Source organism: Gadus morhua, chromosome 13 (genome assembly GCF_902167405.1).
Source record: "Gadus morhua chromosome 13, gadMor3.0, whole genome shotgun sequence".
Classification (NCBI taxonomy): domain Eukaryota; kingdom Metazoa; phylum Chordata; class Actinopteri; order Gadiformes; family Gadidae; genus Gadus; species Gadus morhua.
The window spans coordinates 6,166,036-6,181,537 of record NC_044060.1 but is presented as its reverse complement, the minus strand read 5'-3'; the positions used below and the strand labels follow the sequence as shown (position 1 = coordinate 6,181,537).

The window sequence follows — 15,502 nt, the reverse complement described above, 5'->3', positions numbered from 1 at the left end:
ATGAGACATTCAGTAGTCACAAAGAGAAGCAGTTGATCTTGTTGTTCAAAGGCGTTGATGGGTCTGAACCCAGGGGAGTAGAACCAATAAACGACATCAACATACCAAAAGGGATGTGTTAACTATAAATGAGGACATGGAAACAAATCACCGAACCGTACATTTTATTCATTTTTCATGGAAAGTCAAATATATGTTTAATTCAATAATGTAAGTACAGTGTAGTGTTGAGACTGAGGAAATATCAATCGTGTGTGTGAGCAAACATTTGGTCTTTGAGTAATATATGAGAAGTCTCATTGCTTATCTTTAAGTGTACTTAAAATATTATTTAAAAAGATAAATCACGTAAATTGTTAGGCAAGACATGTTTAAATTGTACACGTTGGGGATCATTTAGACGTTATGATTGTAGAGATCCATCTCTGAGCCTCCAGCTAAGTGCTCCAGCCACTGACTATCCTCATAGAGATGTGTGCAAAATCAACAAAACAGTGCAGGTAAAGCATACATTCTAACCAATAAATACAAGTTCATGTGCGATACCACGAGATGAATCAGTAGTAGTTAGGTTTCACGAATAATAAGGTTACAGTTAGTGCTAAACAAACTCTCCCAGGACTTGTAAGAAATACCAGATCTTACAAAATCTAATCTGCTGCGTGATTCAGAGTAATACAACCGATGGGTGAGGTTTACGTGGAAACCTTGCCTCTCAGTGAGGAAATCCTGAACAAACACGGGCTAGTGTAACCTGTCACCATCAGGTTAGTCTTCACCTTCAAAGGATTTCCTAGAAACTCACAGCATGAGGAAAGGATATTATAAATAATGTGCTAGAGACTTTACATCAGCAGTACCTTTTTCTGTTTAGCACAGAGCCCCAAAGAGAAGGATACAGACATTCTGGCTGAGCGTGGCGAGGTAAGGAGAGGGGGAGGAGCTGGAACAACACGGACCAATGGGTGGACGGAAACACGACGAGCAACAGAATATGTGCGTAGTAATTGAAGGTTCACTATCGTACATCAAACCATCAAGGATAGCAACGCATTTTGAGATGAGTATCAAAGTGTATTCCACCAAGTGATCAAAATACCAAACGACCATCAACTGATTGTATTTATAATCTATGTACAGCAGTAATAGTTTGTGAGCCTCAAGCACAAACAAATAACCTCTTCTTCAACCTACTGGAGTGTGGTAAATCTGGCAAACGGTTAATCTAACCAGGAGTGGTTGACCTGCTTGCCCCCTCTTCCTAACGTTGCTATGGTGACGGTAGGTCAGGACAGAGGTCTCTGTAGGGGACGCTTGAAAGACGAGACGTCTCGTGTCCCCAGCCGGGAGCCGCAGGCCTACCGGGCGTCTCCACTTTCCATCGACTCGACCCGGGTCTGCTGGATTTAGAGGTTTTGGTTTTGAAGTCACACAGAGCAAAGCTGTGGATCAGAAGGTAGGAGGAACACCTGAGGAGGTACCGTGCGTGCATGGCGAGAGGATATAAGAACCTGATTAGACCGCTGTGACAGATCTGGGGTCAGTCGTGGGGTGAGAGGCTATGGGCTAGGGGTGCAACGGATCGCAAAACTCACGGTTCGGATCGTGTCACGGTTTTTGAGTCACGGGTCGGATCATTTTTGGATCAACAACAACAAAAAAGATAACAAGACAAATTTAAACTTTAAATAATATCTTCAAATGTGTAAAAACAAAATAAAGCACAAAGTTAGGTAATAATCCTGCTTCCTTTAAGCATAGTCAATATTTTAAAAAAATTGCAATCTGAGGCATTATTCCTTCTTCTTATTAACATGGATAGTAAATAATCCCTAACCCTGGATTTACAATTTAACATTAAGGATGTCTGCATTGCCTGGGGAGAGTTTAGAGTCTACACTCTATGTATGTAGTATGGTAGCGAAATACAGTTTATGTCGTGTTTTATTTGTCATTTTGCAAATCCACTCATTTCTGATGGAAGACTCATTGAACATTGCAAGGGGGGTTGGTTGTAGTCTTTTCGCTCGGTTCTAGCCCTACTGTTGATACGGAGAACCGAGCGAAAAGACTACAACCAAACATAAACATTTCCGGTTACGGTTTCAATGGGATTTACGGAACTCCTAATAAAACGACAGAAACTGTATTTCGCTACGATACTTAATGATTTTGTAAATACCGGAATTGTCCTTGCATGTAAACATGCACTGATCACGTGAACTCACAACTTCTTCTTTTTTTTTTTATCAGCCGATCCGCGGATCACTCGCGTCCCGAACTGTGAGGGTTGATCCGTACGGATCACGGGTAACCCGTGAACCGTTGCACCACTACTGTGGGCCCATCCAAGGGGCTAAGAACTGATTGGACCACAGTGACAGATCTGGGGTCCGCCTGTACCAGGGAGGCTGGACCACATGCCGAACAGGTTGCACGACATCCAGGGGGAGACTGCCGTCGAGCAGAACATGATTATTCAGTAAGCTCTCCAGTGTGTTGCCGAGGAAACGTGCGCCTGTATAACGGAGATCAAAGGAACCGGTGGGAATCACGAGGAACCACGAGCTGGCCTCACCGGGGAGCAGGCCGGGGTCAGGGGGGGGGGGCTGGTTGAAGAGGGCGGGGTCCGGTGGACTATCACAACACAACGATATTATTTACACATCCTGATCTCCTCTGTACAGTGCGCGTGCGGAAGGAATCGTCTGTCGGTCGGTCAGACGGACCGACAGACGGACAGGAGAGGGGCGGTTCAGTAGTTTGGCCGGGTCACGAGGTAGGGCTTCAGGAAGCGCCGATCGAGGGCTTCGGTGCTGGCAGGAGTGTTAATGGAGTGACGATTTACAGAGCCACCGGCGTTCACCTTCAGCTTCTGCTCTCCAAAGGCTTGCCTGTGTTCCTGCGTCCCGTAGAGGGGGGGGGGGGAGCAGGGGTCCGTCCTTCCCCAGGTGGTGAGCTGTCCTCAGGGCCGCGTGGTCACTGAGCTCAGACCTTAATGTCCTCCTGAACGCTGAGCTGGGACAGGGTCTTCTTGATGCGCAGGGCGGTGAGTCTGGCGGCGCCGTTGGAGTACCAGCACTCCCTCATGACCTTGGCCATGACGCGCAGCGCCTGGAGACGAGGAGACGAGCAGACGAGGAGACCAAGGAGACCAAAGAGAAGGAGGACACGGAGGAGACAAGGGGACCAAGGAGATGAAGGAGACAAAGGAGACGGAGGAGACGAGCAGATGAGGAGACGGAGGAGACAAGGAGACCAAGGAGATGAAAGAGACAAAGGAGACGAAGGAGACGAGGAGACGAGGAGACAGAGTAGACAGAGGGACCAAGGAGACCAATGAGATGAGGAGACAAGGATAGGAGATGGAGTTCAGAGATGGGAGATGGGAGACAGGAGGGTTGAATCATATCAATAAAACGTGTCAAAAACTAGGAATAATTAGCAAGTGCAGATAGCTGGGAGTTCTGTAAAGACTTTAAACGGCCGACACACTGGCATGAGAGACAGTTTTAAATCCATCCTTTCCATCTCCGTACCTCGTGACTCTGCCACCAATTGGGGACGTTGGGCCGAAGCTTCTGGTCACACACCACCTTCCTCATCTCCTCGATCGACGGGTCGGACGGCACCAGGTCGAAGTAGGGCAGCTGGTACTCCTCGTGGACCCCTGGGGAGAGCGGGAACCGGGGTTACACCTCGAGCGAGTCCCTCCCCGCCCCGCCCCGGCCCGCCGAGGCGCAGACTGAGACTCACCTCCGCTGTGGCACCGGCGGGCGATCTCCCAGTACACCAGCCCCAGGGCGTAGATGTCGGCGCACTTGAAGGAGTCAAAGTGCATCATGTTGATGCTCTCGTCAAGGACCTCCGGCGCCATGTACCTGAGGGACAGACGGACAGACGGACCTTATAGGGCTCCACCGTGCACCCGAGGGACAGACGGCCAGACGGACCTTATAGGGCTCCACCGTGTACCCGAGGGACAGACGGACCGGTCCTCATGGGGCTCCCTCCATTGGGAGGGTGTCCTTCTAGTTCACTCAAACCATAAATACATATTTACATTCAGGGCATTTAGCAGACGCCTTTACCAAAGCCATTTGTCAGAAGAAGGCAAACACCAATATCGGTACAGTAAGGATGTTCATAGAACCAAGTGTCAAGCACTAACAATCACTAGGTTAACCCATTCCCCGTATACAACCAAGATAGCTAGGATAAAATGCTACACTAAGTACTATTACTAATTACTACTACTACTATTAAGTGCCAGGATGTACAACATACAATAAGTGCGTACATTAAGTGCCAGGACATAAATCAATGTAAATATACCGTAACACCTTTTGCCACGTCTGGCATGAGAAACACTTGGGTGCAGTTTCAGACACAACAGACCTCTCTACTGCCTGGACGGGCAGGAGAGAGCTACCCCTGAGAGGGTTCACACAGACCTCTTGGTGCCCACCCTCTGGTTGGGGGCGATGTCGATGGTGTCCGAGTGGGAGTCGTGGCGGACGGCTAGGCCCAGGTCGGCCATGGCGCACGTGCAGTTCTTCTTCACCAGGATGTTCTTGGACTTGAGGTCTCGGTGAGCGATGCCCGGCTTCCCTGTGGAGAGACAAGCAGACGGGTCATGAGGAACACATCCTGTCACCTCAGGTCCCTAACTCAGACCCATGGGGTCCTAACTCAGACCCAGGGGGTCCTAACTCAGACCCAGGGGGTCCTAACTCATACCATGGGGCCCTAACTCAGACCCAGGGGGTCCTAACTCATACCATGGGGCCCTGACTCAGACCATGGCGGTCCCTTACTTAGACCATGTGGTCCGTCACTAACTCAGACCCAGGGGGTCGTCCCCTCCGTCCCCTGCCGTTAAAGGAACCGTCGTATGGTTCAGCTCCAGAGCTCTGTTGGCCTTCAGCAGAACCTCGAGTCGTCCACCCCACCTTGGGTTCCCAGGATCTCCATGTGCAGGTGAGCCAGGCCGCTGGCCGCCGACAGCGCCAGCTTGATCATCCCCTCGATGGTGACGGGGTAGCGGTTCAGGTAGTCGAACAGCGAGCCGTACTCGTGGTAGTCCGACACCAGCCACAGCTGGGTCCACGTGCCGTTGTCTTGGCGACCGGAGGAAGGGGTGGAAAGGGAAATCAGAATTCAGCTGATGAATCATAAGTATATTGGGAGTGAATATACTAGATAGTATTGTATATATTGAGGTACTCTGAATGTAAGAGGTATTAAGACACTACAGGTGTGTATTGCATGAGATATTTTATCTAGTGGATAAAGGGGGTCATCAGTGTATTTTCAGATTTCTAGCGTGTATTTGATATGAGATAGTATATCTAGTGTATATAGGGGGTCCTCAGAGTGTATATTGAGGTATTATACAACGGGGGACCTAAATCCAGCGATCTGATTGGTTCCCAACTGTTGTATAATGAGCGTATACATAACTGCTATGACGCCCGATCATTTTGTGAAAGTTTGCATATCACTCCGCCCTTGGAAGTAGAAACAGTTACAAAGTAAAACATGTGTTGGATGATGGAGAGGGTGTAAATGTTGTTACTCCGGGAGTGAGCAAGGCGATGGAGAGACTAACGAAAGCTTAGGCACACGGCGAGTGAACTGCTCCATAGGATAAATTGCTGGCGAACCGCTCTATCGGAGCCTTCTCTCGGAGGGACGCTAAAGTGTGTTGCATAGCGACCGTCGATGCATAGCGGCAGACAGGAGGGACTACTTTTTTGTATTCTTTAATAAAACGGCTACTTTGACTTTCTTGGTTTCTTTTTAAATGTAGTGTGTCTATGACTTTCGTTTCGCCATAACAGTTACCGTTGTATAAAAGCAATAGATCACTTCAGTCAGTGGCATGTGCTCATTATACCACTGTGAAGGGGGTCGCCGGCCCTCCGCTGCGCGTCGGGGCCGGACAAGGCCCCTCAACAGTGGTATAATGAGCACATACCACAGCCTGGCGTGATCTATTGCTTAAGTATATCTTGTATATATAGTGTGTATTTAGGTCCTCAGAGTGTATACTATTTATATTGAGGTAGTAGTATATCTAGTATGTACTGAAGTCAGGAGAGTGTATATTATATATATTGTGGTAGCATATAGTATATCTAACGTGTATTGAGGTCCTCAGTGTATATTGAGGTAGTATATCTTGTATATATAGTGTGTACTGAGGTCCTCAGAGTGTAGATTGAGGTAGTATATCTTGTATATCTAGTGTGTACTGAGGTCCGGAGAGTGTAGATTGAGGTAGTATATCTTGTATATCCAGTGTATACTGAGGTCCTCAGAGTGTATATTGAGGCAGTATATCTTGTATATCTAGTGTGTACTGAGGTCCGGAGAGTGCAGCACCTTTGTTGTCGGCGGCGATGAAGCCCAGGATGTTGTCGTGCCGCAGCATGATGGTCTGGTAGATCTCCGCCTCGCGGAACCAGGACCGCTCCTCCCGGGAGGAGAAGATCTTCACGGCCACGTCGCCGCCCCGCCAGCGGCCGCGCCACACCTCGCCGAAGCGCCCCTTCCCGATGATCTCCTGCAGCACGATGGTGCGGGCCACCGTGCGCTGGACGAACAGGGGCAGGCCTGGGGACACGGGACCACGTCAGCACCCTCACGTCAGCACCCTCACGTCAGCACCTTCACGTCAGCACCCTCACACAGGATGACGTCAGCACCCTCACACAGGACGACGTCAGCACCCTCACACAGGACGACGTCAGCACCCTCACACATCAGCACCTTCACATCAGCACCTTCACATCAGCACCTTCACACAGACAGACATCAGCCCCCTCACACACTATAGGACCCAACCAGCACCCTCCCACAGACCCAGTACAGCACCCCGGGGAGTCCCATCAGGACTCCCCGGGGTTGGAGAGGCGGTCCTGACCTGAGCCGGAGCCGGAGGTGGACATGTCGTAGATGAGGTCCTGGATCGTCCGGTCCTTGGCCAGGTACAGGTGGTCGCAGGAGGTGTCCTCCACCTCCAGCCGCTGCCGGTGGCTGTAGGCCCGCTGGTGGTACTGGAACAGGAACACGCCCACCATCAGCAGCAGGCACAGCAGGAACACGGGGCCCGCGATCACCGCCATCAGCTCCACCGGGCCCCATGGCCCCGCCGGCTCCACGCCCGCCGCCAGCCCCGGCCGCGGCGTGGCTGAGGGGCAGGAGAGGAGAGGGTGAGGAGAGGACCAGACCTGGGTACCTGTCATTACCTGGTCCTGATCGCATTACCTGGTCCTGATCGTCATTACCTGTCAGTCATTACCTGTCAGTCATTACCTGGTCCTGATCGTCATTACCTGTCAGTCATTACCTGGTCCTGATCGTCATTACCTGTCAGTCATTACCTGTCAGTCATTACCTGGTCCTGATCGTCATTACCTGTCAGTCATTACCTGTCAGTCATTACCTGGTCCTGATCGTCATTACCTGTCAGTCATTACCTGTCAGTCATTACCTGGCCCTGATCGTCATTACCTGTCAGTCATTACCTGGCCCTGATTGTCATTACCTGTCAGTCATTACCTGTCAGTCATTACCTGGCCCTGATCGTCATTACCTGTCAGTCATTACCCATTAGTCATTACCTGTCATTCATTACCTGGTCCTGTCAGTCATTACCCATCAATCATTACCTGTCAGTCATTACTGGTCCTAACCATCATTACCTGTTCCTGATCCTCATTACCTGTCAGTCATTACCCATTACCTGTCAGTCATTACTGGTCAGTCATAACCTGGTCCTGAACGTCATTATCTGAGATATATCGTGTTGTTATTGTTCGTCACAGAGGTCAGTAGGTGGTCTGAGGTCAGCGTCTCACCAGAGGGGACCTGGAGGTCGATGCTGTTGCAGTAGTCGGTGTAGCAGCAGTAGATGTTGAGCAGGCCGGCGGCCCCCAGGCAGTAGAAGGGCTGCCCGGGGGGCACCAGGTTGTCACGGGTGATGCAGGTGCGGACGTGCTGCTCCTGGCCCTCAAGGACGGAGGTGGAGGTCATGCAGGCCCCGTCTGTCTCACACTGGCTGGTCTTCCTGCACAGGATGGTGGTGCAGTTACACCACAGAGCTGAGGAGGAGAGGGAGACACCGTGAGGAGAACCGTGAGGAGAACCGTGAGGAGAACCATGAGAACAAGGAGGAGAACCATGAGGAGAACCGTGAGGAGAACCACGAGGAGAACCATGAGGAGAACCATGAGGAGAACCATGAGGAGAACCATGAGGAGGACTAAAGCCTTCAGGCAGAAGTGTTCCAAATGCCAGTTCAAAATGTGTTTGTGACATACATTGACATTAAACACCTAAAACCCAAGCTATATGTATTTAACCATTGTTCCCAACGTCTCGTGACTGACCTGGTATATCAATGGACCAAATCAGTTAAAGAGAGTCAAACCAGGCCCCTCCCAGAGTGAACTCTCACGGCCATGCAGACCTCATCAAACCAGGATCCTCACAGAGTGAACCTCACCCAGCCATGCAGACCTCATCAAACCAGGATCCTCCCAGAGGGAACCTCACCCAGCCATGCAGACCTCATCAAACCAGGATCTTCCCAGAGTGAACCTCACCCAGCCATTCTCGCCAGAGCTCTATAGCCCAAGCTTCAGATAAACACCAGGAACATGCATGGAAATAACGTAGGATGTATTCCAGCATGTCATCATGTTATACAAAGTAACATTGAGACGTAGGCCATACATGATAGACCTATACATGAGCGGATGATAAACCTATAAATATAGGACTATGATGGTCCATTACGGTAGACGTATGTGTACATAGTCCTATAAAGAGTGACACAATAATGTGACTCGAGGATCACAAAATACACATTATTTAGATTCAATGATTAATAGACCTACAATCTAAGCCCTTTGTACACCATCTAACCTAATAAAACATAATAGTTATCAGTAGTCAATAATCAATCAGATGTTTTTAGTCCCATAAATGAATACAAATTGGTTTGAAGCATTTACGATCCAAACGGCATTACATCATCACAGGATAACAGCAGGTAATGGGAATGATCGACAGCAGTTTAATACAATGAGCAAAGTGTTGCTGGCTACACAGAGAGGTTAAGGGTCAACGTGTGATGTGTTAGGAGGGTAAGGGTCAACATGTGACGTGTGAGGCGGTTAAGGGTCAACATGTGACGTTTGAGGTGGTCAGGGTCAACATGTGATGCGTGAGGAGGTTAATGGTCAACATGTGATGATTGGTTTGCATCACAATAACAACACGAAGTAGATCAATCGGGACGTTGTTGACAACATCCCGATGATAGCCGAGCGGACAGAGTACCGAGTCCTCATGTACGTTATGTTCTACATCGGTTCGTTTCAATATATCATGTATAATACGTCATGTATAATAAGGGTTGTGAGATAGGGTCTCCTCATCAGCTCCGTCAGAGCCGGTTTACGTGAACTAAATACACACAACCTCACAGCGCAACGCACACAGTGTACACACAATATAAAGTGTGCAGGACGGTTGCTGATGACCTCGTTCCGGGTGTCGAGGCGATTTGTTTATTATCCAGCTAGCTCGGTTAGCCGTGTTAGCTCATGTTGGTGCGCCATGTTGAGACGAGGCTGGTTTAAACACGGACGGATAGACAGGCAGGCAGACAGACAGTAGGGGAAAAACAGACTCACCTCCGCAGGCTCCCCATAGCATTGCCTGGAGGACAGCGGCCAACAAAACACGGGTTTTAGCCATGGTCAACCAACTCCCGATGCATGACATCCGTGTGTTTATTTATTTCCCAGCGCTGGCAGTGTGTGTGTGTGTGTGTGTGCGTGTGTGTGTGAGTGCGTGTGTGAGGACAACCAGCCAGTCACAGTGCTGCTGTTCCAGACTTCGCCGTTAGGCGGCAGCAGACTGAAACACAGCGCAGGTCATCGTCAGGACAGAAGCACCAGAGGTATTTGTAATATTCAATTTTGTCAGAAAAATAAATATTTTCTTTCCTTTAATAAACGCAATCTCGTGAGCTGTTCTCAAATGTGGCAATTATACATTTAAAGATTAATTTACATGATAAGCCACTTTGGATTGCATTGTTTTCTTGTGTTTAGTATTGTAATCCCCTTGTATTTTCTGTGTGTAAGCCAAATATACACTTAACTTGTCTAATCATTACTTATCTCTTATTCCACAAGTTGTGGAACTTTTCGAGAGTACAGATTTTGGTTTAATAATACTTAAATACAAATACATCAACAAATCATTCCATGAAAATGAATGGTGGTATAGTAAAATGACATTTGAAAAAAATATCTGCTGCGAAATTATTCTAAAATATTCTTTATTCAGTCCCATAGGAAAGTCATAGTTCACATTAAAGCTCTCTAACATTTAAAAAAATCTGTACAAAATGAATTTTGGTGGTACAGCTTTTTCTTCAAGGAAACCAACCAGTTTAGGAGAATAACCGTCTGTGAGAAAAAAGTAATAATGGCAGCAGTGACGGACATAAACGTTCTGTATCATGCTTTGGTTCTGTTCTGTTATTTATGACTTCGATACTTTGGCAGTTGATCCAACCTCCTCTATTTGATATCGCTACGGAGTCTTCGACTTGTCGTCGTCCTTCTTCTTGGGTTTCTTCCTCTTGTTGTACTTCCAGGTGGGTGGCTCCAGGTAGCCGTTCTGGTTGACCGTCAGGTTCTCCTTCTTGGGCGTCTCCTCCCCCGACCGGCTGACGCTGATGTCGGGGATGCTGCCGGCAGGCGCCACGCTGTTCCTCCGGGCCAGGCCGCGGGGCAGCAGGGCGCTGACCCGGGTGGAGGCCAGCGACAGGATGCTGCCGCGCCGCTCGCCGTCGCGGGTACAGGAAACGGTCGGCAGCACCTCGGAGCTGCTGCAGGACGCGTCGGGCGACTCGGGGGCGTCGCTGTGGCTGACGGCGCCGTCGCGCAGCACCTCCTCCGTGTGCATCAGCACCAGCTCCGCCACCGCCAGCCGTCGCTTGCCCACCTGGGGGGGGCTGCTGGGGCAGAGGGGCCGGCACGCCGTGGCCACCAGGGGGCTGCGCACGCCGCTGGTCATGCGCACCATGAGGTCCAGGGCGCCGTCATCCCGCGGCTCCTGCGGGCTGACGCAGCCCAGCGTGTGTTTGATGCGCCGGGCGAGGTTCTCCCCGCCGCGGTCGGACGCCGGGGCGGCGGCCTGGAGCCCGGGCCCTTCGGGGCCGTAGTCCAGGCAGCACTGCTCGGCCCGGGGCCGCTGCAGCAGGCGCTGGATGCGCTGAAGGGTCTCGTGGCGCCCGGTGGTCTGGGCCCACTCCTGGGCGCACTTCCCCTTGGTGGAGTCGACGGCGTGCATGTCGGCCCCTGGGAGGGGAGGAGAGCGGGGTGGTGGCGGGTGGGGGTGGGGGGGGGCTGTTTACACCTCCGTCTCATCGTAGCACACACGCAAACGGGTGGCAGATCAAAACAACACCATAGAAGAATTACATGAGCAGAGATTGGACATAGCAGTGGAAACCGCCAGTCTGCCCCCGCCTCCGCCTCAGCCTGAGATTAGCGAAGGCTTAGGGCCCTCATGATCTCCCAAAGCCCTGAAATCACTCCTTCAGTGGGAACAGGGAGTGTTAGTGGCACCCAGCCAGCGTCCGGCGGAGACGGAGGCCTGCGCGGAAACTGAACGCCTTTTGTGAGAGTCAAGTAAAATGACGTTGGAAAAAGAACATATTCAGCGAAATTATTCTAAAATATTTGTTATTCAGTCCAATAGGAAAGTCATGGTTCACATTAGAGCTCACTAACATTTATACAATCTGCGTAAAAAGGATTTCTCTTCAAGGGAACCAACCAGTTTAGTAGCATAACCAGGCGCTTTGTTAGGTGTCAGGCCTGTGTCGGAAGGGTCGGAGGAAGCCACTCACCGGCCATGATCAGGATCGCCACGATGTCATTGCGGCCTTTCATGGCAGCCTTGATGAGCGCGGTGAACCCTCGGCAGTCCTTTATCTCGGTGTCAACGCCCGGGTAGTAGTTGAGCAGATACATTACAGAGCTCACGTAACCTGAAGAGCAGCACATACACACAGAGCTCTATAGAGCAGCACACACACACAGAGCTCTATAGAGCAGAAGATACACACAGCCCTATAGAGCAGAAGATACACACAGCTATATAGAGCAGCACATACACACAGAGCTCTATAAAGCAGCACACACACAGAGCTGTATAGAGCAGAAGATACACACAGCTCTATAGAGCAGCACACACATACACAGAGCTGTATAGAGCAGAAGATACACACAGCTCTATAGAGCAGAAGATACACACAGCTCTAGAGAGCAGAGGATACACACAGAGCTCTATAGAGCAGCACATACACACAGAGCTCTATAGAGAAGCACATACACACAGCTCTATAGAGCAGAAGATACACACAGCTCTATAGAGCAGAAGATACACACAGAGCTCTGTCACCTGTAGATCAGCAGATACACACAGCTCTATAGAGCAGCAATATACAGCTCTATAGAGCAGTAGATATAAACAGCTCTATAGAGCAGCTATACACACAGAGCTCTATAGAGCAGCAGATACACACAGAGCTCTATAGAGCATCACATACACACAGCTCTATAGAGCAGAAGATACACACAGAGCTCTATAGAGCAGCAGATACACACAGCTCTATAGAGCAGAAGATACACACAGAGCTCTATAGAGCAGCAGATACACACAGCTCTATAGAGCAGAAGATACACACAGAGCTCTATAGAGCAGTAGATACACACACAGCTCTGTAACCTGTAGAGCAGGGGACACACACAGAGCTCATCACAGAGCAGCAGTCAGTGTAGGGTGTTTGACTCCTAGCCGTTAGGTACTTGGGTTCGATTCCCATTATCATCCCCAGACCTACCTGGTCAGGAGGCTGTGGAGCAGGTGTTAAAGCCGGCCTCCCGGCCCTACCTGGACAGGTAGAGGCCGAGAGGCCGGGTTAAGGCTGCAGTCCGGGCTGAATAGTTAGGGTTAGCAAGTCGGAGGTACACACCTGCTTGTGAAGCGATCATCAGTGCAGTGTTTCCTTCGTTGTCCTGCAGGTTGACGTCCAGGTAGGGGCAGTCATGAAGCACGTACACGATCTGCAGGAAGCCTTTACGACACGCCAACATTAAGCAATTCTGTTAGGAAACAAGCACAGTAGAACCTTCATCGGGCAACGGTTAAGGTAGTTATTGTACAGTTATTGTTTATGTGACAATATGTCTCCTGACCTGGACATATCTGTAGTGATTTGAATAATGTTAACAATTAAATGTCCTCCTATAACTGATATAGTATACAAATTAAAATGCTGGCCAGCCCATGCCTCTCTTTGTTTACAAGAGTCGTACTATCAGCCCCTCCCACTCGCACCAAGCCGGTCAAGGGGGACCGAACTTGTCTTTAATTCAGCCTCCCGCCTACGTACTGGCAGCTGCTGAACGCAGGAGGGTAGTGGCCCTCCGTGACCTATCTGAGACCAGGTGAGTCAACAGACACCAGGTGAGGGAACAGAAACCAGTTGAGTGAACAGAGATCAGGTGAGGGAACAGACACCAGGGTAGTGACCCTCCGTGACCTATCTGAGACCAGGTGAGTCAACAGACACCAGGTGAGGTAACAGACACCAGGGTAGTGACCCTCCCGTGTTCCAGTACACCTCCATGGTCTAACAGAGACCAGTTGAGTGAACAGACACCAGGTGAGGGAACGGGACCCTCCTGTCTTCCCCTAGCCTCCTGCGTCTCTCTCCGTACCCCTCCGTGGTTTATGACCCTCCTGTGTCCCCGTACCCGTCCAAGCTTTATGACCCTCCCGTGTCTCCGTACCCATCCGTTGTTGTCCACCTCGCGGACTGCCTCCTGGGTGACCCCGAGCTGGATGAGCTGCGCCAGGGAGTAGGAGTCGTTGCGGGCGCAGGCCTTGTACACCCCCATGCCCGTGCGCTGCGGTGTCTGGGGCTGCGTGCGGTTCTGGAGCGACGGGCTGAGGGAGAGAGGGCCGGGAGGGGAGAGAGGAGCGGGCGGACCCGATGATGACCCCGGAGCTGGGAGGGAGCGCCCCGGTACCGCCGGGCCGGAGAGGGCTGCCATCGTGGGGTTCTGTGGACGGGGTGTGGGCTATGGACTGGAGCCCCGCTGCCTACACCTGCGAGGGAGTCATCAGAGGGCAGCTCAGTGAGTCGTCCGCCTGGTGGAAGAGACATGGTGCTTTGACACGACGGAACAGCACGGCAGGTCAGGAACAGCCAGGCCGTAACATGAGACCGGCTTCTCAGTGGCAGTGGTTGTGTGTGTGTGTGTGTGTGTGTGTGTGTGTGTGTGTGTGTGTGTGTGTGTGTGTGTGTGTGTGTGTGTGTGTGTGTGTGTGTGTGTGTGTGTGTACGTGTGTGTGTGTATTTGTGATCCAATGGAGCTCTCTGTGGGTTTTAGTGTTGACTAACTGGCTCAGCATTCCTAAGCCCTGCTCCTTAAGGTCTAAATGCAGAGTGACTGGCCCAGGACCAGCCAGTAACAACAGGAGCAGCCAGTAAACACGGGAGCAGCCGGTAACAACAGGAGCAGCCAGTAACAACAGTAGCAGCCAATAACAACAGTAGCAGCCGGTAACAACAGTAGCAGCCGGTAACAACAGTCCATCCTGCCCTGTCTGTTTCAGGTCTGAATCTTCACTTCAGTGAATGTTAATTCCCATGAAACATACGTACACAATGCAATAGTTGACCATGACAGCAGTCTGTATATCGATTTTCATGCCTATTTAATTTACATTCGCCCGAGCATAGAAAATCATATTTGTGCACCACTATAAACAATCACTTGAATGAATCAATCAATAGCATTGACAGTTTCCATATTGACCCGTTACCTACAAATGCTAAACATTTAAAGTGCAATAGTATTTGAGGATTGGACGTTCACACAATATTGCAGCCTGTTCTATCATAAACACAGTACACGTACCTGGACGCCTTCCTCCTTGTGTTCGGAGCGGCTCTCATCGCAGGTGTCAGTGGATCCCTCGACGCGAGCAGCGTACAGTAGCACAGGTCTATCTGTCCGGCGGGGCTCCTCTCCCAGTACAGGTGGCTCTGCCTCCGCCAGGCGGAGGAGGAGGAGGGGAGGAGCTGATGATATTACACCTCAGCTTACATGTCATGCCGTCTCACTGCCCTGAGAGCAGATTACCACGCCGCTCTCTGGCACTGGTCACCGGGCTTCAGGCCAACTCATCCGCCCGGTATGGGGAGTGGATTCCACTGGATACCGTGTCAATCTAAAACCTGGGACACCTGCTATAGACAAAACACAACTTGCACATTAATAATAAAATGTATTTCAGACCAAGCCGTTGGAAGAGGCATTCCACTAGTCCTGATAAAGTGTACTGAAACTACACTATACTTAATGTTTCAGCGCTTTACAGGAGGTTCTAACAACTG

General features: G+C 50.5%; 2 protein-coding genes across 3 annotated transcripts; both read right to left on the bottom strand.

Moving 5' to 3' along the window:
- Nucleotides 1-147: 147 nt before the first annotated feature.
- LOC115557571 (activin receptor type-1B) lies at nt 148-9,883 on the bottom strand. Its single transcript, XM_030375481.1, has 9 exons — nt 9,708-9,883; nt 7,866-8,108; nt 6,929-7,195; nt 6,388-6,618; nt 4,953-5,120; nt 4,455-4,611; nt 3,757-3,881; nt 3,540-3,670; nt 148-3,114 (listed from the first exon to the last, which is right to left on the bottom strand). The coding sequence occupies exons 1-9, from the start codon at nt 9,796-9,798 to the stop codon at nt 2,989-2,991; spliced, it is 1,539 nt and encodes a 512-aa protein (XP_030231341.1). The 5' UTR covers nt 9,799-9,883; the 3' UTR covers nt 148-2,988.
- Nucleotides 9,884-10,343: 460 nt separating this feature from the next.
- Nucleotides 10,344-15,387, bottom strand: ankrd33ab (ankyrin repeat domain 33Ab). 2 transcript variants are annotated; one of them, XM_030375483.1, is made up of 5 exons: nt 15,024-15,387; nt 13,890-14,250; nt 13,070-13,199; nt 11,942-12,082; nt 10,344-11,387 (listed from the first exon to the last, which is right to left on the bottom strand). In XM_030375483.1, exons 2-5 carry the CDS (start codon nt 14,151-14,153, stop codon nt 10,618-10,620), a joined length of 1,305 nt encoding a protein of 434 aa, XP_030231343.1. In that variant the 5' UTR covers nt 14,154-14,250; nt 15,024-15,387; the 3' UTR covers nt 10,344-10,617. The 2 variants fall into 2 exon arrangements, with proteins under 2 accessions (XP_030231343.1, XP_030231342.1); XM_030375482.1 differs by having other exon boundaries at nt 13,890-14,208; nt 15,024-15,381.
- Between the last annotated feature and the right edge of the window lie 115 nt (nt 15,388-15,502).